We start from the raw sequence: 25,709 nt of genomic DNA, 5'->3' as shown, positions 1-25,709 counted from the left end.
ATGTATGTGTGTGTGTGTGTGTGTGTGTGTGTGTGTGTGTGTGTGTGTGTGTGTGTGTGTATGTGTTAAGCTATCCTAAAAATGTATTCCTTAAGAGAAACAACTAAACAAAAATAAACTGGTAAAAAGGAACTGGCTGCACAAACATGCAGTGTATTGTGTACTGTTCTTGTGGGTCTGTTCTGGTGCCATCACTCTGGCTGTCATTAAGTATAATTACTCAGCAGTCAGAAGCTCACCTGTCAGCAGTCAATGACACACCCATTCCCCTCCCTTAAGACTGTACAGGGAACAAGGTCAGCACAAAGACTGCACCCACAGAGTATGAGAGAGTCTACTGACAATAACACGACACACAACAACTGCTCCCCAGAAACATGTACACCCCTCCCCGCTTTCACTCTCTTCCTCCAAGTGTGTCTCACTGAGCACAGCCTGTCACTTTCTATCATATCTGTGATGCGAAGCCTCCATCACTGATCACATTCGCTTCTTCAATGCTACATCTTTAACTGTTTCAGTCAGCACTCGGAGTAATGTTTAAATGACATTTTCATCATGTTGAAATAATGCTATTTTTATTTATCTTGGGGACAATGTTAAAATATAAAGTGGTTATAAAAGGAAAAAAGACCTCACAATCCAACTTATTCCATTATGATAACATGTATAGTAAACCACTGTGGGATCATATTGAGGCAATTATCAAATCCACACATTACTTTTCTATTGTGAGCTTATCATAGTACTGACATGAACTTATTTGGATGAAAACAGGTATTAAAAAAACAAAAACAAAACAAAAAAAAAATTATATCCCCAATGTATTTTGGCACACGGCCTCCATCAGGGTGATTTAGGGTTGAAGGCTGGTGATGAAATGCTTACTCAACCAGTGTTGCCAAGTTTTTAATTCTCATTTCTGAAACACCTTGTTTAATAGTGAAGCAGTGAGACCAAAGTCATTTTACAACCTAAAAAACCCAAACAAACAGACAGGCAGAATTAAGACATGGACTTTCATTGTTTGATGTACTGCGTGCATGTGTGTACCTGACAGTCACATCAGTCTCTAATCCAGTGACGTTCATCTGCAGAGCACGCTGGAAGGACCACAGTGTGTTCTCTGGAGCAAGCTGGAAACCCACAAACACGCACGCACATGTGCACACAAACAGACACACAGACACAGGATCTTTGCTTGAATTTAAGTTTAAGGGTGGCTGTAGCTCAGTTGGTAAGGCAGTCGTTCAAGGACCACAGGGTCAGTGGTTTGATCCCTGGTCCAGGCTACGTGACGAAGTTTCCTTGGGCCTTGAAGCCCAAGTTGCTCCCGGTGGGTCGGGTGTGCACCTTGCATGGCAGCCACTGCCATCGGTGAGTGTGTGTGAATGAGTCAAAGAGAACCTAGTAAAGCACTTTGGAGAAAAGTGCTATATAAGCAGCCATTTATCACCATAATGATCATAACCTTTTGGGTGAGATTACAGGAAAATGACGGAAAACAATTTAGGGGAAGAATTATGAAGTTTGCAAGATCAAGATGTTAGAATTAATATTTTAAGTACGGAAGTTAGGTTGGAAGAGCAGCACTGTGGATTGCTCTTTAACTCTTCAAGGTTATGGCCATTACAAGCTAATAGGTTAAACATCACTTACTGCAAAAGGATCTCTCAGTGAGTAAAGCTAATGACTGAGAACCACAGGATAGGAGTTATGCTCTAATCAATACAGAGACCTTCTGGGAAACTGAATACAGTCATATTATCCCCCCACCCCAGTGGGAGTTTCTCAGAGGCTTGCAGAGATTCCTAATTTTAGATTCCACTGTGGAGATCGATTGCTTTACACAAATACCACAAAAAGCACGTTCAGGGTGTGCTTGTGAGAGCATAAGTAACTGCTATGAATAGCCTGGAATCCACCTTCAGTTTCTGTCCAAATTTTGCGTAATACTTAGCAGAATACCCTGCCAAGTATGGACTATAAATCCTTCAGCAGGTAATATCGAGAAGCAATAAATTTGATCCAAGCTTATAAATCAATTATTTACGAAATTATAACGTGCTTTTTTGCGTACATAAATTATATTTTGCTGCATACTTACCTCAATGGCTCTAACAGGCTCTTAAACACTGTGATGAAGTCTAACGTGATATCTGAGATGTAGTTAGTGAAAACAGCAACAGATCTGATTAGGAGCCATCTCTAATCAGTTTTCTTTCACGTCAAGTTGCCATGTTAAAAGTCTCTGCAAATTTAGCCAGGCAGAAATACACTTTTCTTATTTCTACATTCTAATAAAATGTCAGATTAAATGACTCACCATTGGGGCTCCCTGGTGGCCAATAACACCGGGCCGTGGTTTGAGGGTGGTGGGGTCCATGATGCATGGGGAGGAAATGTAGATGGGCACAATGTAGAGTCCCAGTAACACACTGAGATAAAGCGTCATTACCACCACCTGGAAATCTAGAAAACAGATTATGCAGTGGTTACCGATTTTATAGTTACATAGTTTTAAGGTCTAGTTTGAAATGTTTATTTCTTTCTTGTACGACGTAACATGGCTACAGCTACACCCTCAGTTACAGCTAAACACAAGAACTTCAAACAAGGGAAGCGTAGCTCAGTACAAATCCCACAGTGTATTATGTTTTAATTTGTATCCAGGAAAAAATTGATTAGTTTTCAAATATGTGCGTGATGCAAGTAGTTGCTGGAAATGTTGGTAATGTTTCGTACACATTATATTTACAGTACATCACAGTTGGTCAATGACAGTGACATCACAGGTGAAGGGGAGATAATACACTCTGCCCTGCATACACCTCAGTGAGCGATGGAGGCTGCGAGTGTGTGCACACACAAACACACAGGGGAGTGTATTTGTTTCAAGGTCAGCTGTAGGGTGGGGCTGAGCAGACAACTCTTGTTACACACAGGAGACTCACAGTCCTCATCCATACACCCACCCACACAAGTCCTTGTTGGTATTCAGACTCCGCTCTGCATTACAGCAGAGATGCTAACATGGAAGTAATCTAGTGCAGACCTTTACACCACATCAAAGTCTCCTAGAGCAAAAATGTAGTAATAATCCTAATTTTTAACACCTCTTACTGCAAAAAATCCAAACTGCTATATTCAACAGACAGTTAGACGAGTAACTGGAAGTAAAATTATCTTTTACTTCTGTAGAGATTTTTTGACTTACGTGACAGACAGGCAGTATTAGTAATCAATACTACTGGTATTGGGCTATAATCTCTCGAAAAGCAACTTCAATTCTGTTTTCTAACCTGACCTAATATAGACACATTCAGAGCTGCTAATCCCCAGAAAGAGGCCTGTAGTCAGAGAGAAAACAATCCAAGGTGTCCTAGCTGGAAAACATCACATGAGCCTGTAGGAATGTTCGTTATCTCTGACACCCTGGGTGGAGGTCCTGGCCTCTGTCTACACAGTGTTAATCATTCACTACTCTTCGTGCATGTGCATGTGTGTTCGTGCGTGTGCGTCTGTGTGTGTGTGTCAGAGGGCTACACCAGGCTAACCGTATTGTGTGTTACAGAAGTAAACATACTTGTTTTTTCTGTGCGGGCAACTTGTCCAGCTACAATCCAGGACAGTGCTGTGACTGCAGCAAGAGCCCCTATGTGCAGGAAAGGACCTGTGGCCTGGACATGAGAGAGCAGAGAGGATGAAGACACAATGCAAAGAAATGAGATCTAGAGAAATGTGATAAAAAGGGGAAAAGCAGAGTAAGGGGAAAGAGTATAAGGGTTCAAGAGGGATGAGAATAAGTCAAGGAGAAGAGCGAAAGATACAGAGGGCTGTGGAATTACAGACTTTATCTGTGGTTAGGACAATAGTAACACTAATCAGAGATAATAGCTATAATTTGTAGAAACCTTCAGATGTAATGACATCCGTTTCTCAGGAACTGTGCATCCACTTCAATCACACACTCCTGGCAGGGCAGTAATCTCACAGGGACACACTAATTATGTGCTTCTCACACTGACTATTATTTAACTGTTCAGTTACGGTATTAAAACAAAAAAGAAAGAAAAAAAAAGAAACCCAAACTGTATATACATAGTTTCATTACAAGAATTGCATTATACAAAATGTGATAAAGTTGATATAGGGGGTTTGGAAATATAGCATAAATTCTGAAAAAGATGATTGATTTTTATTAACTGTTCATTTGCTAATTTTATTGCAGAAAGCGCTGCTCTAAAAGACAAACTTTTATTTAGTCATATTCTACACAATCTGTATAGTGATGTGTTATTTATGTTCTCAGTTTTCCTAAAATTAGGATTAAAAAAAAATCTCAATATTGTAGTATCACAATATACTGAATCGTAACTGCTGTATGTTTACATAATTTGGTCCTTTTGGTCACAAATCAGGAGTCAAAAGTAACAGATCACCTCCACCACACTGAGCTTTGTACTGGAAATTTGACTCAGCACCACTTGTGGCTTTTGGGCTTTCCTGTGTTGCAGTTTGCTGACCTGAAGGGAGATGGGGAAAATATCCCACTCCTGCCCCCATGTTTGATTGACAGAAATCACCCCAACAATAGTGGTGAGCAGAGCAGCAGTCACTCCTATCTGTGCAGACACAAAGACAAAGAAAACCTGAGAGGCTGTCACTTTGGATACACACATGTACAAAGAAAAGCTCCCAACAGTGTTGTAGCCAAAACAGTGTTAAATTGCTGATAGCACACACACACACACACACACACACACACACACAGTCTCTCAGTTAGCATTTTACCTTATGGAGCCAGTGCAAATTCAACTGTTGCCCAAGTGCAATGTGGCACAGTGCTAAAACCTTAAAAAAAGAACAACAGACACAGAGATAAGTGTACAGCTTTAAAAAAAATAAAATAAAATAAAATAAAACTCCACTGCTTCTCAGAGCCCAACTTGCTCAACATTACTATGTGAATAGATATGGATGGAAATAACCATTTAAAAGCAGTAATATCATGAACACAACATTTTTGCCACTTCCTCAGTGTGCATTTGATGAGAGACTGACCATTAAAAAAGAAATATAGGTGAAGCCAGCAGCAGTGGTGGCCATGATGGGAACAGTGCCATCGCTCCACTCTCCAGAACGGTTGTAGAGGAACCTGCATAAAGAAGACAGTTTATCTCATATCATCACTAACCAGTGGAAAAGCCTGCGAATGTATGCGTGTCTAACTTTATATTATATTTATAAAAGGTTTTAAAAGTAAGCATTTAATTTAGATGTAGATTGTAATATGAAAAAAATTTCTAGTTTTCTATCAAACAGATCCTGGAGTAATGTGAGTAATTGGACCTCCAGCAGAATCCACTGCCATTAGATCTACAAAGCAGATACAAGAACAGTTGGAAAATAAAGTCTCGTCTTGTTCGTTTTTCAAAGGTCGTTTGAAAGGACTTACGTTGGTCGTTCAAAAGGACTTCCCGGCAGATGTCTAACAAGTACCTGTGAGCCGGATTTTTTTTACTGTTGCATAAAAACTAACACAGACAAAACAGCAGCAGTCTCGGTGACCACAGACACCAATATTGGGCAACAGGGAAAATTCAGAGCAAAGGGATTATGTGGTTGCTATTATTATTAATAATATTATTAACGCATTGACAGCTGGTTTCTGTCTTATGAAGAAGCTTTAGTGAAGGAGACAGAAAATAAAGGCCATAATAATATCCAGCCAGAACTTATTGCTTTTTGTGCAAACAGCTTCCAGACGCACAGAGACAGACACTGGATGTATCAATAGGTTCATAGCAGCAGTGCAAACCATGACTGTGTCTATGTGTGTCCTGACATGTCAGCCTGGGCTTATCGTACTAATTACATTCAAAGTCTTATTAGTAATTTCAGTGGCACACGGCCACAGCTCTGTCTCAGTACTGATCCCAGACCTCCGAATACAAATGCTGCATATGGAAAGGGACACTCTCTGCTTCTACATCAGAGGAACCCAGGAATACAGGGTCATCTTTTGTTACAACAAATAATCGCAAACCCTTAAAAGCATTTAGAAAAATCAGGAAATGTGTACTCTTCCTAATAAGTGCTGTCTTTGCCCTTAGGAATAGCAAAAGGCAGTGAAGAATATGTTATGGGGACTGAGAATAAGACAAAAAAAAAAAAAGAAAAAGAAAAGGAAACCTACAGTTGGAAAGAAATGTGAGAAGAGTACTTCAGGTGGTATTTTTGCCTTCAAGACTGTTAAGTCAAGTGTCTATACTGAATTTCAGCAGCATTTTCTTTATCAAACCATAGGAGGAATTTGTCTTTTCAAAAGTCATATTGAGATTCTCATTTTAAAATAGATGAATTCTGCATATATGGTTTGAATCAGTTTAAGGGCAGATAATGCTAATTCATGTACAGTAAATGGAATATGATACTGAAAATCTCTGGAGGGCAGAGTAAACCCATAATGTGGAAAATTAACACGCTGGTAAGCATGGGCAAAATGTAAACAAGGAGGTGACAGGTGTGTAGCTCCAGTTTAACCCACTTACTCACCAATTGAACTCATTGTAGTCATTATGTGCCTCCCACCAGAAGTAGAACCAGACGAGCAGCAGACAGAAGGTAAAAAGGAGGATAAGGGACCACAGCAGCTCCCACTGTGCGCACACACAGACACACAGAAATAAACATGGTCAATTATTTATGTGGTTCCACTATACATTCATTTAGAATTGAAAATAAATAACTAAATAAAATCATGACTTAAGACCATTTGATGATACCACTGTAAAAGCAGGGTGGATGTGGCCCAGAAGGTGGAACAAGTTGTGGTGCCATCCTCTGATCCACATACTTTATCTAAGCAAACTTAGACAAGACAACCCCAAGTTGCCATGGACAGATCATGAGCAGAGACAAGGGAAGGCCAGTGATCATTTGTTTTATTTTAAGTCTGTGTGTGATACTTTTGTTTTTGCTCATTTTGTTTCTATTTTTGATGTCTGGTGACCAAGACAAAACCATTATCTGACTAACCAATGCTGATGAGCGAAAAGAACTATAGAGATATATTAATGGAGGGCAAAAAAAAAAACAAAACCTTTACCTACTTTTAAAACAGTGTAAATCTGGCTGCTGACCTTTGTAGAGACCATTCTCTTATGCACTTTGCTCATCATCAAGCAATGATTTTTAATAACTTCCCTGCTAGCCAAATAAGTACTGTCCTGCCTTCATGCCATGGCAATATTATACTGGCTGCAGATAGAGACAGAAACACACCCTAAGCTGCCATAAATACCTCCCTTCTTCTCAGCATATCTTAAATATAACTACACGTTCACTGTGAGTCACACAAAAAGCGTTTGACCTTTTTGGAACACACAGAAAACTGCACATTTAAGTTCATTCCAATCAAGAGAAGTGAGCAGAATCTGTGTAAGACAACTTAAAATGTGCAGATAACCCATAGGTAGCACACATACATTCTAGGTTTATTAAATACCATGTCTAGGTTTAACATGAGAAAACACTAATGAACCTCAAAAATCGAGAGACTGATTAAAGCACACAGATATCGTGATCACACTGATGGATAAAAAGGAGTAGTCTGGTTTGTTCAGCAACTGAACAAACTGCACACAGCAAATTTTCCCAGATTATCTCATATTTGCTTCTGGGATAAAAGAAAGCCACATAATTTCACAAGGTCAATTTTACTGTAAATACAGTCATTATAGTAAAGTGTAAAAGGTCAAGACTGAAAGTCAGTTCAATGCTCCCCAGCTCCCTCCCTGCTCTGCACCACGATTTCAGCAAGTTGTCAATGTTAAATTACAATAAGTCAGAATGCTGTAAAGTGCACTAATTAGAAATAAGCAGAAATATTTGAATTTGCCATGTTACATTTTCTTTTTCCCTATAATGACATTGTCTAAAAGCTTTGAAAATTTCAATAGAAACATTTTATTGAACAGAACGCCAGCACTTGATTATCATATTTGACTGTAAGCTTGTATTAAGAACTTTCCCACATTTCACTACTCAAACCTGAGTCGAACTTAATGTGGTAATTGTACTGGTATAAGATTCTTTACCTTTATTTCCTAACATTTTCTGCAGAAACACAACTATTGATATTTATTGATATGAGAGGGACATCGTTTACCCTTAACTCCCCCACACCTTTCTCCCCTTTGGATTACGATTGATGCACCTGGAGCTGGCACTGAGGGGGCTTCAATTGTGCAGTCAATATCTTATTACCACTTACTGTATGCCTCCTTAATTAATTATAATTAATTATAAACAACATAAACAAAATTTTAATGTAATATTATAGGTCTGATGTTTATGATGGCATGTTATTATATCATTAGTTCACACTGTTATTTTGGCTTTACTTGACTTATCATTTCTGCCTTTTGTCACATTTTATGTTGGAAACTGCATCCAAAAGCAAGACTAACTATGACTAACTATGCTCTGAGCAACAAAAGAACACAATAGCTAAGAAAACCTGATGTTTTAATTGTAATACAGTGTCTTAGTGCAGTTCCAGGTTGAATGTTTCAGACATTTAATTTCTGCACACAGCTCATTTAAGTCCATAGAGATTTAAGGCCTGATGTCCTCTCTTCCTGTTGCCCAGCTAACTCAGCAATCAAGCTCGCCCAGCCTGACATGACTTGGCCTGCCCTAGTGACATTAACATTCTGCAAGCCTGGCATTTCATTTGGACACAACAACCCCATGGCACTGACTGACATAGCGGCAACACAAATCAGAAGATCCAAAAGTCTGGAAATCCGACTGATAGCAGTTACCCATGCTGAGCTGTGATCATTATTGTGACTAGTAAGAGTCTTTCCCTTGGAGAGAAAAAAAAAGAATCAAAGACAAGACAAAGTCTCCTTGGAAAAATATAGGGCTACTGAATTAGCTATGACACCAAATAGCATAAAAAATTAGATCAAATCCAATAAGGGACTTTTTAGCTCTCGTGTTCATGGCAGCTGGAGTAGTTTTGATTAAATGTGTTTTTAAAGTGGTGAGGAAATTACTTCCTAAACAGGAAATACTAAAAAAAGATTGAAGTCACAGACTATGCCTTATAGAAAAGACTCCACCAATAGAAAAGGGATCAAATGGATCAAGCCAAATATTATTACAGTGTGTAAACATTAATATGAAAACCTTAAAAGGATGCATTCCAGGATATCCTTAACTTGTACTTTGCCCACCAACTATCTGAAACTAGCAGGGTCATAAATGCAATAAAACACTTGGTAAGAAAATATCTACAAAGGATTTACAGCCTTTTTCAGTCCAACTATGGAATGACTAAAAAGAGCTAAATGCTTATTAAATTAGTTATGTCATATTTATTCTTTTAGAACAGAACAACGAGGTTTAGTTCGGCATGAAGTTTTTCTTTCTTTTTTTTTTTTTTTACAAAAGAGCAAAACTGATTTATTTTTGTAAGAAGGCTGCATCAGTGAATTAACATTTGTGAAGTAGGTGTGGCTAGAATGGCTAAATAGTTGGAGATTGTGAAAACACTAATGTAACAGCAGAAAATACTGTGGGGAAAAAAAAAAAAAAAAAACCCTTACAGCATCTTTGAAAACAAGCCAACACAAACTTTTTTTCCCACCTTTAGTGACTTACTGCATGAATTCTGTTGAAATCCCTTGACTTTTAATCGCTTACAGCAGAACCCGCAGATTATGAATGCAGTCATAAACCTTAGCAAATATCCTAATCAGTGTGTAGTGAAGGTCATTTGGAGGTCCAGGTGGTTAAGTTTTAAAGTAAAATTGATTAAAGTATATTGCTGCACACAGATAGTCAGAAAACCGATTTAAGTTTTTTCTAAACTTACTGTTGTACTCTATAGGTTCTTTGGAACAGCCATCGCCAATATGGCACCTAATCATGTTAAAATTGAGGAAAATAAGGCAAGTGATCATATTTTTATTCTATAATAGTTACAGATGTTTACCGATCCTCATTTGTCCTACAGTATGTGCTAAACTCCAAAATATGCCAACATGACTGATTAGACCATGCGCTCTTTTTCTGCAAGAAAACCTAAGTAGGTCACATATGGTGTAGGCAACGATACAGACATATCCATAGGGTGATTAGTCATGGTTAGCTGCTGCTCTACAGCACAGTAGACACACATGTAGACATATTTGGGTACAAATGGGAAAACAGTTTTTTTTTTTTTACAAAACATATGGCAACCCTACCTGGTCTGATTTGTATCTGATTTGCAAGTCAACCCAGCACCAAATACAGAACCAGGAAGCATTTTTAGACAAGTCCACTTGTCCTCTGTGCATGTGTGCACGCATGTGTGCGTGCGCGCGAGGGTACGTATAAGTATGTTATAGGTATGTTATTCAAGCTATTAAACGTAGATATAGAAGCACTAGCAACATTTGGATACTGTAACCCCATTCACAGCAGCACACATACCTCCTAGTATATAAATCAAATAAGAAGCACTTATTGTAGCACATATCAAAATAAATTGGTTGAGAAAACTTTCCAAACCTTTTTCACACGCAGCTTAAGTGGTTTTCGATTTGCAGTTTATTTACCAAAGGGAGGACAAATACAATCTACTGTGTTGACAGTCAACCAAAAAATGCAAAAAAACAAACAAAAAAAAAGTCTGAAAGCATATTAATACCCAAGTATTGTCATAGAGTTTAATTATTTACTTTAATTGTCAACTGTACCCCATATCTTCTTTCTACGTAAAATATAGTTTGACAACCAACATTAGTGTTTTCTAATAAAAAACAAACAATGGATAGAACATATTTAAATTCAATATCTACAGTTATGGTAGAGGACAATCCTGTCAAAAATGATTATAGACAGGCTGGTGTGAATAATCTTGAGTGCACTTTTTTTTTTTTTTTTTTTAAATGTTGCAACAGGAAAAAAGTTGGTTCTGCTGCTATTGTTTCACTCTAGGTGCTCTTTTACCACATGCCTCTCTCTCTTCCTACACTGCACTTAACACCACAGTCCCTTGTCACATTCCTAAGCATATTCTGATAAATCCCTGGCATTTCACAGAGGGAGAGCACTGCATTATGATCCAGCTGCACCTTAACAGCACTGCCCACAATGTAAAGATTTCTGTAAACATTAAACGCAAATACTGAAAATTGGAAAATACAACACTTTGTTAATAATGACCTGAACCTTAATTTCCTCTTTACTTTAAGAAAAATATTCACTGTACTAAAATGTACAGAGAGACAATTCTTGGCTGACTGGCTTTGTCAGTGGCACTGTCAGTCCCATTTAAATCTGATCTTTATTCTTTTGTGATTAACCCTGCGATGCCAAATCTACAGAATGAGACTTTGGTAATCGCAGTCAGTGCCCACCAGGCTGCTGGTCCAGAGATCTCATGTCACTGGTTAATCACACACATTTTAAATTCACATTTTACATTCTGTGAATATTTGGGATTACTTCTTTAAAAAGGCAGAACATAAACCAGACAATATGGCAAAGATTACCAATGGCACACATCATAATGCGGAGTTGCCATACATAAGGAAGGTTTGGAGAAAAATTTAAATACAATAAAATAAATCACACCAGATACATTAAATAAGTTGTTGAGCAACCATTTTTAGTTATGAGAGCCAGTACTGTACAGTAAGTGTCTGCAGGTAAATGTTTCAAATAATACATAGTTTCAGCTCCTGTGATTTTTTTCCTTTGTGTTAAATCTGCAAAGCAACAATCACAGAAAGTACCTAAAACTAAAAGCTCTAAAATAGTCTCCAATTTCAGGAAACCAGCTTAGAGACTAAATTGTGTTGAAGAAAATGGATTTTTTTTTTTAAAAGGGGATAAATGTATCTTAGTTTTCAGAGTTATGATTGTTTGACCCCTTTAACCTTAGCACAATGTTTTAGTTAATGAGGACAAATCTATGAGTCATTTAGAAATAACCCTTCATAACGCTTTAACCATGATAAAGGAAAACAAAGCGAACAATCACATATACACTATACAACTATATGGTTTGAATTCAGCTCTTTCAATCTCTTGTGGCAGAGTGCTACTTCAGGGAGTCTCCTTTAAGTAAGTGTAGGTAACCGTGTTGTCAGTCTTGTTGAGGCCTGGGCAAATGGACACCACAAGATCATTGACAAACAAAGACACAGCAGCTTCTATTTTTGGAGCCTTTGTGTGACTGAATGGTAAAGAGTGGCTAAATGGAAATACTTTCAATTATTACTGAGAGGCCAGATCGGCTTGCACTGCATGACGTGTGCCGTCTTTGTACAAAGCACACTGAACATAGACAGAAACAGCTTCATTGGGAATGCCAATCAACCTGAACGGCTCATTACAGTGAATGACGATGAAAAAGGAGAGACATAGCATGATCTACCTGGATTATGAATGAGTCTACAGTTGTTTCGGCATGGGTTTGTCAGCTCTCACGCTTCTGTCATTAGCTCAGTTCCAGTTACATGTAGCTGATACCTGTCTTTGATCGGTCACAGTTTGTTTACTGGGCTTGTTAAAGATGCAGCCTTATATGACATCACCTTGGGCTATGCTAGGTAGCATTCTCAATGGAAATGATAGCACTATGCTCTAATGAACAGCAGATCACAGCTCGATTATTTCCATTTTACATAACAATTGGCAGCACTGAGAAAAGCTTTGCTCTTAGTAGTGGTCAGTATAAGTATTATTGAGAGCATCATTTTGGTTCAGTTTGTTTTTATTGCCTTGATTATTTGTGCAAACAAGCAAAAAAATTAATAAAATGAAATGAAAAATAAAACAAGTTAAGAATAATATTCTCAGTCAACTGAATTGAAATGAACAATACCTTGTGCATGTGCCTGACAGTTTGTTTTCTTACACTGGGGTCAAGACAAGTCCTGTCCAGCACAACACGGTCAAAACAAAGGATGAGCAACATGAACAAAGAATGCTGACTCTGCACTACCCTTTTACATAGCCTGAAAGACGACCACTTGCAACAGGAAACAGAGCTACACAGTGTCCAGTATGCATCAAAGAGGAGATGGTGAAAAAATAAATAAATAAATAAAAATCAATCTTGTATAGCGCTGCTGTGCTTTGTATCCAGGGGGCTGTTAAAGATACCAGCCCTACCTGCATGCGTTATTCGTTTAGCCACACATAATATATGGTTAATGTGCCACATTTTCCACTTGGACATGAGTCTATTGTCTGTGTCCTGCTTATCTACAGACTGGCATGTGTAAATAAAAGCAACTGGTCTAGTGTCTGTTTGCATGTGACTGCACACTTCAAGATGTAAGTTTGTGGTGTAAGTGTCTGTATGTGTGCTGAGAGAGCTTGTTGCAGCAACATAACCTGCGTCCTTCCTAAATATGATTCAAATGAGATAAAGAGAAAGGTCATGACAAATGATACCTATCCCGGTACTACTGTTAGTACTACAACAGTCTTCTGTCGGGCGTGGGGACATGCAGCTGTTATAGTAGAGATAACTGGAAACAGCAGAGCACTGTGATGTCGAATAACCTCTATATGGAGGATTTAAAGACACTAGATGGACGACAAACCATCAAGTAGATTTGTGTTTAAAGATAATAGTTTTTTGTAAATCCGCTGTGAGGCAAACATCTAACAGGTATCTAGAGACTCATGAGTGCTATGCCAAACAGATTAAAAAATATATAATAACAGGTTTTCCAATGCTGTGACTGTACATGGTTTCCTCTGAATTCAGTAGGTGAGTACTTTAGAAATTATTCTACTTCCAACACAGCCATCTTGTTCTTCAGAACTGTAAAAAGAGAAATCTAACAGCTACAGTAACAGCTTAAGCAGCCAAAAACAAAGAAAAGGAATGTCACGTTTCATTTGTACATGTGCTTGTCAAAAAATGTAGGTGGCACACGATTTGGAAGAAAAAAAGAATTGCAGAAATTTATATCACAGATAATAAAAATCACAATTGATAAAGAGAAGCTTGAAAATCAAAAATACTATAGTCTAAATACTTTGTCTGGACAGCTGTGCACTTTTCATAGAGATTGACCTTCGCAAGATAGTGTGTGCTTAAACTTCTATAGTGAGATAATCACAGCAAGGACAGTCTCAGCTCTACAGTATGTTCTACAGCTTTGGTAACCAGTCTTGGTTTGGTAAATTCATGTAGTATCTACAGAACATGAACCAATTAAATCTATGGGATGTGAAAGATTCAGACATAATGTATATTGGTGCAAGGTCACTGAAAAGTCAGTGTTTTCTACACACTGACAGTCACATGTAGAGCCAATTTAATTTGTGCAGTTTACCCACAGAAGAGGTTCCCTCCCCCATTCACCTTGGTGGTGTCATCATGAGAACGTTGATAGCGTTTCCATCGGCAACCGTAGATCCCAGTGATACATGACAAACACAGCTGGCGCTCATAGACCTGGAGGGGTTGGTGTTTCACCATGCTCCTTCAGTCACTCCTGCCCCTGGTCCAGAGCTCGAACATCCCACTGACTACAAGGTATCCTGTGTAGAAAGGAAATGGCATCAATTTTGAAGAGCAACTGAACACTGTTTGGGACCACAAATAAATCGCACAACAAGTTACTTGAGTACTATATCACGGTGCCTGTTCAAACCCAATGACTCCCTCTCCATGTGGAGAAGTAGTGGAACCCTATTCACTTTCAATGCTGTTTCACTAGCGGCAGTGCAAGGTTCCAGGCTCTCTTAGTTGTGAATAATCAGAGTATTAACATTGAGCAGCTGCTGATTCAGCACAGAGACTCTGCAATCAGCTAAAATAGGAATAATGATGTTACAACACTGCTGACTGTTATCACAAGTTTACCTCACACTCCAGGGACATGATGGAGCCAGTTGTGCTGCTGCTGTAGCTTAAAAAACACACAGAGTTCAAACTGGGAATCAAAGTGCATCTTGTTATCAAAGCATAAACTGTCATTAGTAAGAAAAATGCCATTAATTATCCACAGTCGAACAAACATTTTTATGAGTATCAACACACAAACATTTCTCCCGGGAGAAATGGAGATATTCCCCTGTACTTGCAGTTGGTGAAACACAGCTACCATATGGCTAGGTCTCATGAGATGTTTCACAGCATTTCTCCAAGTTAACTACGCTCTTCCTGTTGTAATCAGGCCGTCTCAGCCTCTGGGCAGCTGCTCATTAGCATCTGCAGCACTGTCAGTGTTTCCTGTTATTAGTAAAACTGCTCTGAGCAGAACAGGCCCACCCCAGCAGGACCACAAAAGGTCTCTGACAGGCAGTGTTGCACTTACACCACATAAAAGACTTACAATTAAAAGTGTATTATAAAATGCAACAGAGATGTATGTGAAAGAGGATTTTTAGAAAAGCAAAAGTACAGAAGACTAGTTTTAAAATCTATATTCTATATCACCTCAAGAATTTCAAACATATTCACAAATTAGATCAAATATGTGATGCTGAGAAATGTGGGATATAAAAGATCAACAAAAGAAAAACAAAAACACCTAATATAATGTATGCACTCACACTGGCATTAGAAACTGTCAAAAACTGATTGAAGAAGGTTTCCTCCTTCCACAGAACAAGCACACCATGTCCCCATGTGTCATCAGATATCATCTTATCAAACGTTGGCCTACTATATTGTCCAACATCAAGCTGTCATGCTTCCAACTTATGGAGTTATCATTCACACCGTCATCAGATCAGGCACTGCTTGACTACAGCCATTATGCTTGTCTGATTTTTCTTTTGAAAAAAAAAAAGTGGGATGAAGATCACAGCTTGGTAAGTACAGGGCATTGAGTCTAACACAGTGATATAATTAAAAGTTAAAAAGTTAGAACTTCTTGCCATTTCTATTTATTTACATACTTGTTCTGTGTCTCAAGGTGGTAAAACAGGTAAAAAGAACATTGCAAAATAATCAGTGAATAACCATTAAATTTGCTGTATTTACAGCACAAACAAGATAGATCAACGAGAGAATGATTTGGGTCATCCACTTTTTGCCTGCAAAAATGAGCAGCAGGTGTGTCCTTCTTTATCAGAGATATTTAAACTTTTAAAAGTTGTTTTATTTAAACTTTTGCTGTCAGTCCAAATAAAGTAATGATGCATCTATAAACTCCTATTTATCCTATCCTAGTTTTGGCAAATGGAACTATAAATGGTACTAAAAATGTATATACATTTAAATGTTCTTATTTTAATTTGCATACAAAAATACCACAACATTTTAACTGGATTAAAGGATTAAATTTCAATATTCGACTTCACATAATGAACAAAAGACAAATATGCAGGTATTTCAGGGGAACACCTTTCAAGCCTTTAAGGCAAAAAAAACCAAACAAACAAACATGCAGATGGTAATATTAGGCTCTACTGATGTACTAACTGCTTTCAGCAAGTGTCATGTTGTCACTTATTGACAAATTATAATGTTCAAAGTTGTATCCACAGCAAACGCTCCACGATGTTGCTGCAAATCAGGTGAAGCAGTTTATGTTGCAACATGTTTAGCCCCAGAAGCTTTTATTTTATGTCAATGTTGAAGCCACTTTTATCCTCAACCATTTGATGCGAGTTATTATCTTAATTAGGCAGAGCAGCCAGAAGCCACAGATTTGTAACCTTGAAGCGAGAGGCTCATCAGTTTTTTACTTTCCAGTTAATCTGCTCTAACCCTCCTCCAGGGTGAATAAAGACAGAAGGAAAAGTGCTACAATTAATCCCTTTATCAGCACCATGTCTTACCAGAATCTCATCAGCTAAATATGACCCAGTGGAAACAATTCAATCTTTAATAGACTGCAATGAACAAGCATAACTCAGTTAAATACCAGCTTGAGAGAAAATTGTATTTATCCAAGAATCTGCAGTTGCACCGTCATGTTTTGCCAACATTGATGTGACAGTTTTGACCACAGCAGGTGCACAAATGTGATGACCATAAGGAGGAAGCAAGTCTGTCACAGTGACTCACTGTGTTACAGACAACAACCAAACCACAAAAGCTGAACCTTTGTTTAAAACACCAAATAACACACACACACACACACACACACACACACACACACACACACACACACACACACTAAAGTGGATGTAGCAAGGTAAACGGAATCTATTTGGGGTTTGCTTCTGCACGTTAGTGGGTTGCCAGCTGGCCCTGTCTGTGTGGTCCTGGTTTTAGAACAAATTTGTTTGCGGCGCTAGGAAACGTTTTACAACTATAAAACCACCCATAATTTACAAATTCATAACAGAAATGCTTGTTTGAGGTGTCCAGTCAGGTAGTTGTACACTGTATCACTGTAGAATACAATCCCCTACAGGTGGTCTCATTTTTGATCAGCCAAAACAACATGTCACACTATAGTTCATACCGTATCTCTGCACCAGCCTCCAGTGGCTGCCCACGATAGGTTCAAAGGTTTGATACCTTCCCACAGAGAGGTCAAGTTAATAGCTTCTTCCCGCCTGAATACATTTATTCAGATCTACAGTACAGTCCACCTCACCCACTTTGCTGAGGAACACTGCCTGGCGGTCTCTACAAAACACACTTAATAAAAACAATACGTTTTCTTGCTTTGTACTTATAAGGCACTTTGGATGAAATGCTTTTTTCATAGCAATGCCAAAAGCATCCACTGGGAAAAATTAGCTGAACATCTCAGTGGTGGTGTCACATCTAGCTTTCATCGATTCCTGACTGCAGCAAGTTTGAGGCCAAGAGTTGTGTATTAATGTTAGCGAGAGGAGCTGGGAAGCAGCAGGCAGAGGACTGTCAAGTGTGCCAACAGAGCAGACAAAAAAGCCTTCAAGAAGGTCTTTTATAGGCAGGGTTTTTTAGAGCAGGCATCTATTGGCTGCCTGGTCACATATGTGATTTTCTAATAAATATGTGCACAGTGTAAAACTTCAAAACATTCCTTCACCACATGGCCCTTTATAACCAAAATAGATTAAACATTTGCATATGTGCATGTTACAGTAAATGTCTCAACTTGGCTAAAGTAGTAGTTATGAGGTTGGATTTGTGTATAAAAAAAAAAAAAAAAGGTTGTCCTCTCCCTTTCTGCCATTTCATACCCTCCAATCACACTGACAGTAAGCAAAAACAGTCAGCAGGGGAGGAAATGCTTCAGCAGTTTCCCAGCAAGAACAGTGTCTTCATCTGAGCGGAGAACTGAGAAAGGCCACGCAGCAGAGAACTGTGGGACCAAACCAGTTCCTGTAGTGAAATGAATTGCTCTTTAAAGTAACAGATCACAAGTCGATCACAAGGAACAAGTCGTCCTTACACAAGCACTGCAATGCAATGTAAAATATATATCTCACAGAAAGGAATAGTACTTATTCTAATGAGTCCACATGACTGTACAACAGGCTTATGCTGTGAAGGACCTGACTTTCTTAGGTCTTAATAAATGTTACTACACCCAATTTTAAACAGTAAATTTTAAGAGTGTAAGCCAGTCACCTGGATTTAGTGTGCAATGGTTTTGACCATTTACTTAAACAGCCACTGAGGTGATGCTAGTGTGTCCTGAAAAAAAGTGATAAACTGGCATGACAAAGGAGACATTTGCATGAATCACTGACATTTAGCACACAAATTATGTGTTAGACTTTGGATGCAGGACAAAAATCTTGCATTGATAATTTTGCAAAAGGCAAAAATTAAAGTGAACATTTCTTTAGTCTGACACAATATATAGTACATCTTGTCATGTCTCAAATAAATACATACAAATATCAGCCTGTAGTACACTGAGGAATCTTTCCATTTTGTCTTCTTAATTTCTTTCTAAAATCTGTTACTGTATGTCTTAATGATTTCAGTTAAGATGTGCGATAAATACCCAGTAAAGAAGCACCATGGAGACTTGGCCATGTGGCATTAGAAGATGCCAGTTAGGGACTTGATTAGTGACACATGGCTGATAAAGCCTATGATAAGATGCAATGAGAGAGTCATCAGCTCTGTCAGTTGAGCGCTCACACCGCTTTCTTTAATTTCTCTTCTTATGAGACAAAGCCCGAGGAGTTTCCTGGGAAACCAAATATCTGTAGACATGTTCTTACGAGTGTACAAGACTACACCGTATAAAATAAACCTCTTAAATGCTCTACTAAAACTACTCAAAATTTACTGCCTCTATTTTATTAACTAGTTAGATTTAAACAGAAATGTGTAATCTCTTTGTAAATAAAATAGGCTAAGCTGTGTAAATGTCAAGTTATGTGTACAGTATGTTTTTCAGTCTACCTACCAAACCTTTTTAATGGTGTAGTTTAAGTCTCTCGCACTGCATCACAATTTAATATTACATTTACATTTCTTTTTGGCCCCTTACGCCTCCATAATACTGACTATGAGAGTATTTAGCGACACCACCAGCATACCATCTATATGGTAAATTTTAAAAGTTGCATAGTAAAGGGTAGCCTACAGTCAATAATATCAAACAGCATCCGGGAAATCACGAGTTCATAAACAAATATCAATGTAGCAAAAACTAGAAAAGCCTTATACACTTGTATCCACAATGTCAGTTATTCCCACTAATGGACTCTGGAAGCAGAAGTTTCATTTGGTTCAGCCAAACACCATGTAGAAGTATAAATAATTCCTCATTTAATACCTCTTGGACAATAAAACATCAGTTTAGTTGCTCCCTATCTAAGGCTATGAGCTCCCTTTTAGATGTGCTGTTGGAAGAAACCTCAAATTTACAAATAACCATGCTGACATAAGAGGGGCAATCAGAGTTAAAGACTAAAACAATGTGAGTTAGCCTTTACTGTATGAGAATATATGCAGGTCTAAAAATAGCACGTCTAAAAGGGTGCCGTGGGCTGTTTAGGTGGCTCGTCAGTCTGAACATATTTTTGGTGGCTTTTAATACGGCCTGTAATGTATTAACCATATAGGTCACATAAAGTTATTAATGCAATTTATTTAAGCTTATCTATGCAGAACACCTCTGCATTAGAAATAGCTGAACCAAATATTATTACTTCAATTGAACAATACTACAAATTCAAACCCAATTCCAAAAAAGCTGGGCCAATGTGTAAAACGTAAAAAACAGAATGCAATGATTTGCAAATTTTATCAACCCATATTTTATTCACAATAGAACATAAACAGCATATCAGATGTTGAAATTGAGACTTTTTACCATTTCATGAAAAATAATGAATTTGACGACAACACCACATCTCAGAAAAGTTGGAATAGGGTGATGTTCACCATTGTGTAGCATCCCCTCTTCTTTTAACAACTGTCTGTAAATGTCTGAAGTAAGGAGACCAGTTGCTGGAGCTTAGTAGAGAAATGTTGTCCCATTCTTGTCTGATGCAGGATTCTAGCTGCTTAACAGTCCTGGGCTTTTGTTGCTGGATTTTTTTAATTATGCGCCAAATGTCTTCTATTGGTGAAAGGTCTGGACTGCAGGCAGGCCAATTTAACACGCGGACTCTTCCCCTGCAAAGCCTTGCTGTGATGATGGATGCAGTACGTGGTTTAGGATTGTCTTGCTGAAATATGTAAGGCCTTCCCTGAAAGGGATGACGTCTGGATGGGAGCATAGGTTTCTCTAAAACCTCCATGTACATTTCAGAATTGATAGTGTCTTTCCAGATATGTAAGCTGCCACTAGGCACTAACGCACCACCATACCTTCGGAGATGCAGGCTTTTCCACTGATAACAAACTGTATGTTCCCTCTCCTCTTTAATCCACAGAACACAGCGTCCATGGTTTCCAAAAATAATTTCAAATTGTGATTTATCTGACCTCAGGATAGTTTTCCATTTTGCCTCAGACCATTTTAAATAAGCTTTGGCTGAGAGAAGTCTGTGGTGCTCAGTATCGTGTTCACATATAGCTTCTTCTTTGCATGATAACGCTTTAACTTACATTTGTGGATGACACAGGGAACTGTGTTCACAGACAGTGATTTCTGGAAGTGTTCCTGAGTACATGCAGTGATGTCCAGTAGAGAATCATACTTGTTTTTTATGCAGTGCCACCTGAGGGCCCAAAGATGACGCACATCCAGTTTTGACCTTTGGCCTTGTCCCTTGTGCACAGAGATTCCTCCTGATTCTCCGAATCTTTTGATATTTTATACTGTAGATGGTGGGATCTTCAAAGCCTTCACAATTTTAAGCGTAGAAACATTTTTTTGAAATTGTTCCATAATTTTTTGGTGCAGTTTGTCACGAATTGGTTAAGCTTTTCCCATCTTTACATTTGAGAGGCTCTGCCTCTCTAAAATGCTCCTTTTATAACATGTCATGTTACTGGTCTGCTGCCAATTAACCCAATTAGTTGTCAAATGCTCCTTCATTTGAACAACAATAACATATTAATTCCCGACAATTTGGGACAGAGCAGCGTGCTGCATGCATGGGCTCAACGCACATAAAAGCACATAAACAAGGGGGCTCACAGGATATAGTCTAGATAATGTTGACAGAGTCTCACTCATTTGCATTCTCACATACACCCCCTCTGGACAAAGTCAGAAAAATGTCAGAATCCCAGTGCAGATATCACAGGCTATCAAAGTTAGCAGCCTTTAAAAAAATATTGAGAAATAGACAGAACACTGCTGACTGCAGTTGAGCAACCTAATACGGACTAACAATGCTGATTTAAGTACATCCAGGCTAACATGCCGTTTACTCTGGTGTTAGGAAAGGTTCATGTCAGAAAAATCACGGTCAAAAAGGTTTTATTTTGCGTTTTCAACTCTGAATTCCCCACCCCCCACACCCCCATCTAAATTAAAAATAAAATTGCAAACATATTTATATTTAATATTTATTTGAATGCACCAAAGTATTAAACCAGGCTCAGTACTCACAGACATTCAGGATTAACACACTTCCTCCGTTGCAGGTGCACCAGATAAGCTGAACAGGTGGCAGTTTAGGTTGTGCTGACTGTGACTACAACATGTCTTGTCATGTTTCTGGCCCAGCTTTTTCCTTTAAAGTCACCTTGTTAACTTTCAGAACATTTTTTTCATGAGCATGAACGCAGTTTAAATCTTAATGCACTCAACACCTGAGGCAAAACGAATATTCAGTAACATGAGTCAATGTTCAAGTGTCTCTCCAGATTATGAAAGCAAAAAATTTCATCAAATACTTTTTGAGAGATGCCGGTGCCAGAACACTCCAAACTATCAAATGAGAAATGAAGGTTTTGGGTGTTAAGGTCCTGCATGACCATTACATTGGATATGTCATGGTGTTTCATATATTGAAAATTGATTCTGAAACTGTCAGAACCAAAGCATTTCACTTGAAATGAACTGAAATATAATTTCAGTTCGCACTGAAAAGCTCAGGAGGATGACTAGCTCAAATCAACCAAATAGCTAAAATTTAAGTGTTACCCAGATTGCTCTATGAATTTATTGCTGCACTCCATTTAAGATTCAAACTTCCATCATAAAACATTGCCTGTGAATGTTTTCGGTCAACCAGGTAGGGCTATGCAAAATATCAAATATGAATTGTTGTTCCTAAACAATGTGAAAACTGTCTAAATTGACAAATCAAGAATATCACTTCCTCTGCTGTCACTTTCATAGCAGCAGCAGCTGTCTGGAGTAACGACAGTTAATGTCACCTATCACCGTTGCCTTGGAGATCCCTGCAGGCGTTAGCTTTACTAGTTAACACGCTGGAGTAATGGTGGCCACAGCAGGTGAAGATAAAAAAAAAAAAACAAAACCAAAGAAATGTCACGTTACGTCAGTGATATATTTGTCTTTGTGCGCAGGCTCCTTGTTGAGAAAGTAACAGAAGCCAGAACGTTAGCCACCTATTAGCAAAAGTTACTGTGTAACGGTGCATTTTGGTGCGGTCAGGGACAGTACAGAGTGTAGGTCACCTGTGTTTTGGAAACATTCAGAGCCTAATATTCGGTTGTTAATATGATCTGGAGGTAATAGTTTTATTAGGAATTCTTAAATTTTAGTTGTCAATTTTAGTTCAATTACCATCTTGCTTTTTACAGTACGTGTACAGAGATGCTTAGCTGGCCTAAATCCAGTGTAACCATTATTTAAAATTCAATTTTCATGAGTTGTTGTAAATTGTTTTGATACACCACACTGGTCCAACATTTATCCTCAACAAAAACAAAACAAAAAACAAACAAACAAAAAAGAAACAAACAAAATAAAATGATCTTGCGCACCCTCTCCATCACAGTTGGGTAAGTCTGAATGAAGCAGAGAGAAACATTATCGTGCCCAACATGACTGAATGACAGAAAGCGGTCGCTTTAAGGGATGGACAAAAGCAACAACTATTCCACGTCTAATAAGGGTTTAACTAAGCAGCTTACAATATCATCAAATCAAGTTAGAAGAATGAAGAATTATTGCAAGATATTTTTTAAACTGGCCATAAGCAGGAGATGAAATAAGAGTTAAAGAAGGTCTAATACACAGTCAGAGACAGTGCAACAGTTTGCTTATCAAACCAACAGCTCAATCAGGAACAAAATAAAAAGTCAGGACATTTTCATCTAGTCACAATTCAGCAGTATCCTTAAATGAGAAAACTATTTAAGACAGCAGGAAGAGGAAGTCCTATTAATAAAATTAAATAATTGAAAAAAAAAAAATTCACCCACTCATTATAGTGCAGATAAAATGTATCGAGATTTTTTCTTGTTTTTCCTCAGGAGATAAAAACAATGTTTATAGAGTGGGATTCCACTTACAGTATACAGTCTCTGAAAAGTGATATGATAGAGAAAGGTAATGATCTGATGCAGAAGTATAAGCTTGCTTGATGCTGCAGGGTACTGCTTGACAAAGTGGATACGGGGCACAATTAAGCCATTTGGGAGCTTTATGGACTTGTTGACTGAAGGTCTGGAATTATTGATTAGATGTTTTAGGCACTGTAAATGCTGTGCTTTTCCACTGAGGCGCCACCCAATGTATTAGTAAAACTTGAATCTGCAAGCATTAAAATAGTCCCACAGTATCTGTCTGAAATATAAAGACTCAACCGCGCTGTCACGTTGTTGTGCAGAAGCAGAAAAGAACAACATGCTAAATTCACAAAGAAAGTCACCAGTCACCCTGCTGGGAGGTGACAGTGTGTGGGTTTGAATAATTATCACCTTGAAGACTAAACGACACGGACTCTTGTCTGCTTAATGTATATTTGCACCATCAATTTTAGAACATTGTGTGATTTTAAATGTCTGGAGCGAAAGTGAATGGAAGCACTTGGGACAGGAGGTGGATCCAAGAGAGAAAAGTGCCAGGATATTAGAAGCTATTAGTATAGATGCATATACTATGGCCTGAGCTGAATAGCAATGTCTGTTTTACACACACACAAACCTTCCAGCTGACTAAAACCCAGCAAAAGACTACTAAATACTATATTGTAGCTGCTTTAGGTTGGATTAATAAAATACCATTGGAGCTGGACTACAAGTGGGCTAAACATTAAGTTTATTCCTTATTTTTACGGTTGACCAGTTCTTCGATAAGTGAATTACTACAGATATAAACACAATTAATGGCTTTTTCTTCTTTTGCACTGTATCAAGTTTGTATCAGTACACAAAGTGTAGATAATGTAAAAAACCTAACCTTAAGTGATTAAGTATATAAATGTCACTGCTTTCAAAGCTGCTTTTGCCATGACCAGCAGAACCAAAAATGAAGGGTTTAGTTATAATCACGTTGAAGGTTTCTGTAATGAAGGAGCGGAATTTGAAAAACTTGATTTTGCAGATTGACGGTAACAATATATCTTTCTGAATGTGCATGTAAATGCACTGACTGTACAACTGCTTATTTCCTTTAGTCTAATCATGATTTGTGAAAGCACAGAGCACTCAGGTTATTTAATGATTAGGTTTGAAGGTGAAAAGTTGTAGTAAGCCCGTAGGCCGACCCTTCTGATTTTATGAAAGCAAGGAGCCTGGTTGTGGTAATACTGTTACCGCTTAAAACAAACAGCTGACAAATGGCATGTCGATATACCAACCATTTGTTTACTGTGGGCAAATGAACCAAAATTGTAGCCCAAACTCAATTTGCCTAGTTCACTGTGGACAGTGTGAAAATTTTTTATGGCCAAGAGAAAAGCGGATGGACTAGTATGTTTTATCAAGGTCCCATCTGTATGCCTGCATGAGAGCTCTTCACCACCATCTGTGTGTTGACATTACAAGGAGTTCTGTCCTCTACTGTGACTGCTGACTGAACCCGGAAGGCAGGGCCAGACGAGCAGGTGCCACAATGTTGAAATGAGGTCTCTCATACAAGTAGTTGGCTCGTTTAATTTTATTTGAGGACTAGTTATGGAAGACAAACTAACATGTCCCTAGTAGGAAATGGATTGTAAAAATAAATAAATAAATAAAAAAAATGTTGTAATGCCAGAGGTAAAAGGCATTGGTGAAGATATGAAAACCCATAGAAAGGCTCAATCTCATTTTACAGAACGTACATTTTCTTAGCTACAAGACTCCGTGTTTGAACTCTGGTTAGAAACAGGCAGACTTGTTATCCTGTCAAGGAGCTATTGTTTCCATTTTTCCATAGGGGAATCGCAGCCTTTGCAAAATAACTGTGCACATC

General features: G+C 38.2%; 1 protein-coding gene across 4 annotated transcripts in view; it reads right to left on the bottom strand.

Moving 5' to 3' along the window:
• The window catches only part of gdpd5b (glycerophosphodiester phosphodiesterase domain containing 5b), a 37,465-nt gene that overhangs the window by 7,847 nt on the left and 3,909 nt on the right, over positions 1 to 25,709 (bottom strand). For all 4 annotated transcript variants that reach the window (XR_010914639.1, XR_010914640.1, XM_067507227.1 and 1 more), the window contains exons 2-9: positions 14,390 to 14,568; positions 6,559 to 6,662; positions 5,065 to 5,158; positions 4,795 to 4,854; positions 4,527 to 4,625; positions 3,587 to 3,680; positions 2,327 to 2,472; positions 1,054 to 1,136 (exon numbers count right to left, since the gene is read on the bottom strand). Coding sequence is in view for 2 of the 4 variants with exons in the window: in XM_067507227.1 (XP_067363328.1) it covers positions 1,054 to 1,136; positions 2,327 to 2,472; positions 3,587 to 3,680; positions 4,527 to 4,625; positions 4,795 to 4,854; positions 5,065 to 5,158; positions 6,559 to 6,662; positions 14,390 to 14,506 (797 nt within the window). In the remaining 2 variants the exon portion in view is untranslated. The remainder of the gene's footprint in view (positions 1 to 1,053; positions 1,137 to 2,326; positions 2,473 to 3,586; positions 3,681 to 4,526; positions 4,626 to 4,794; positions 4,855 to 5,064; positions 5,159 to 6,558; positions 6,663 to 14,389; positions 14,569 to 25,709) is intronic.

The sequence above is a fragment of the Channa argus genome, chromosome 6, assembly GCF_033026475.1.
Source record: "Channa argus isolate prfri chromosome 6, Channa argus male v1.0, whole genome shotgun sequence".
NCBI lineage: Eukaryota > Metazoa > Chordata > Actinopteri > Anabantiformes > Channidae > Channa > Channa argus.
Note: the sequence above shows the minus strand (reverse complement) of the source record. Positions and strands in the feature narration are given on the sequence as shown.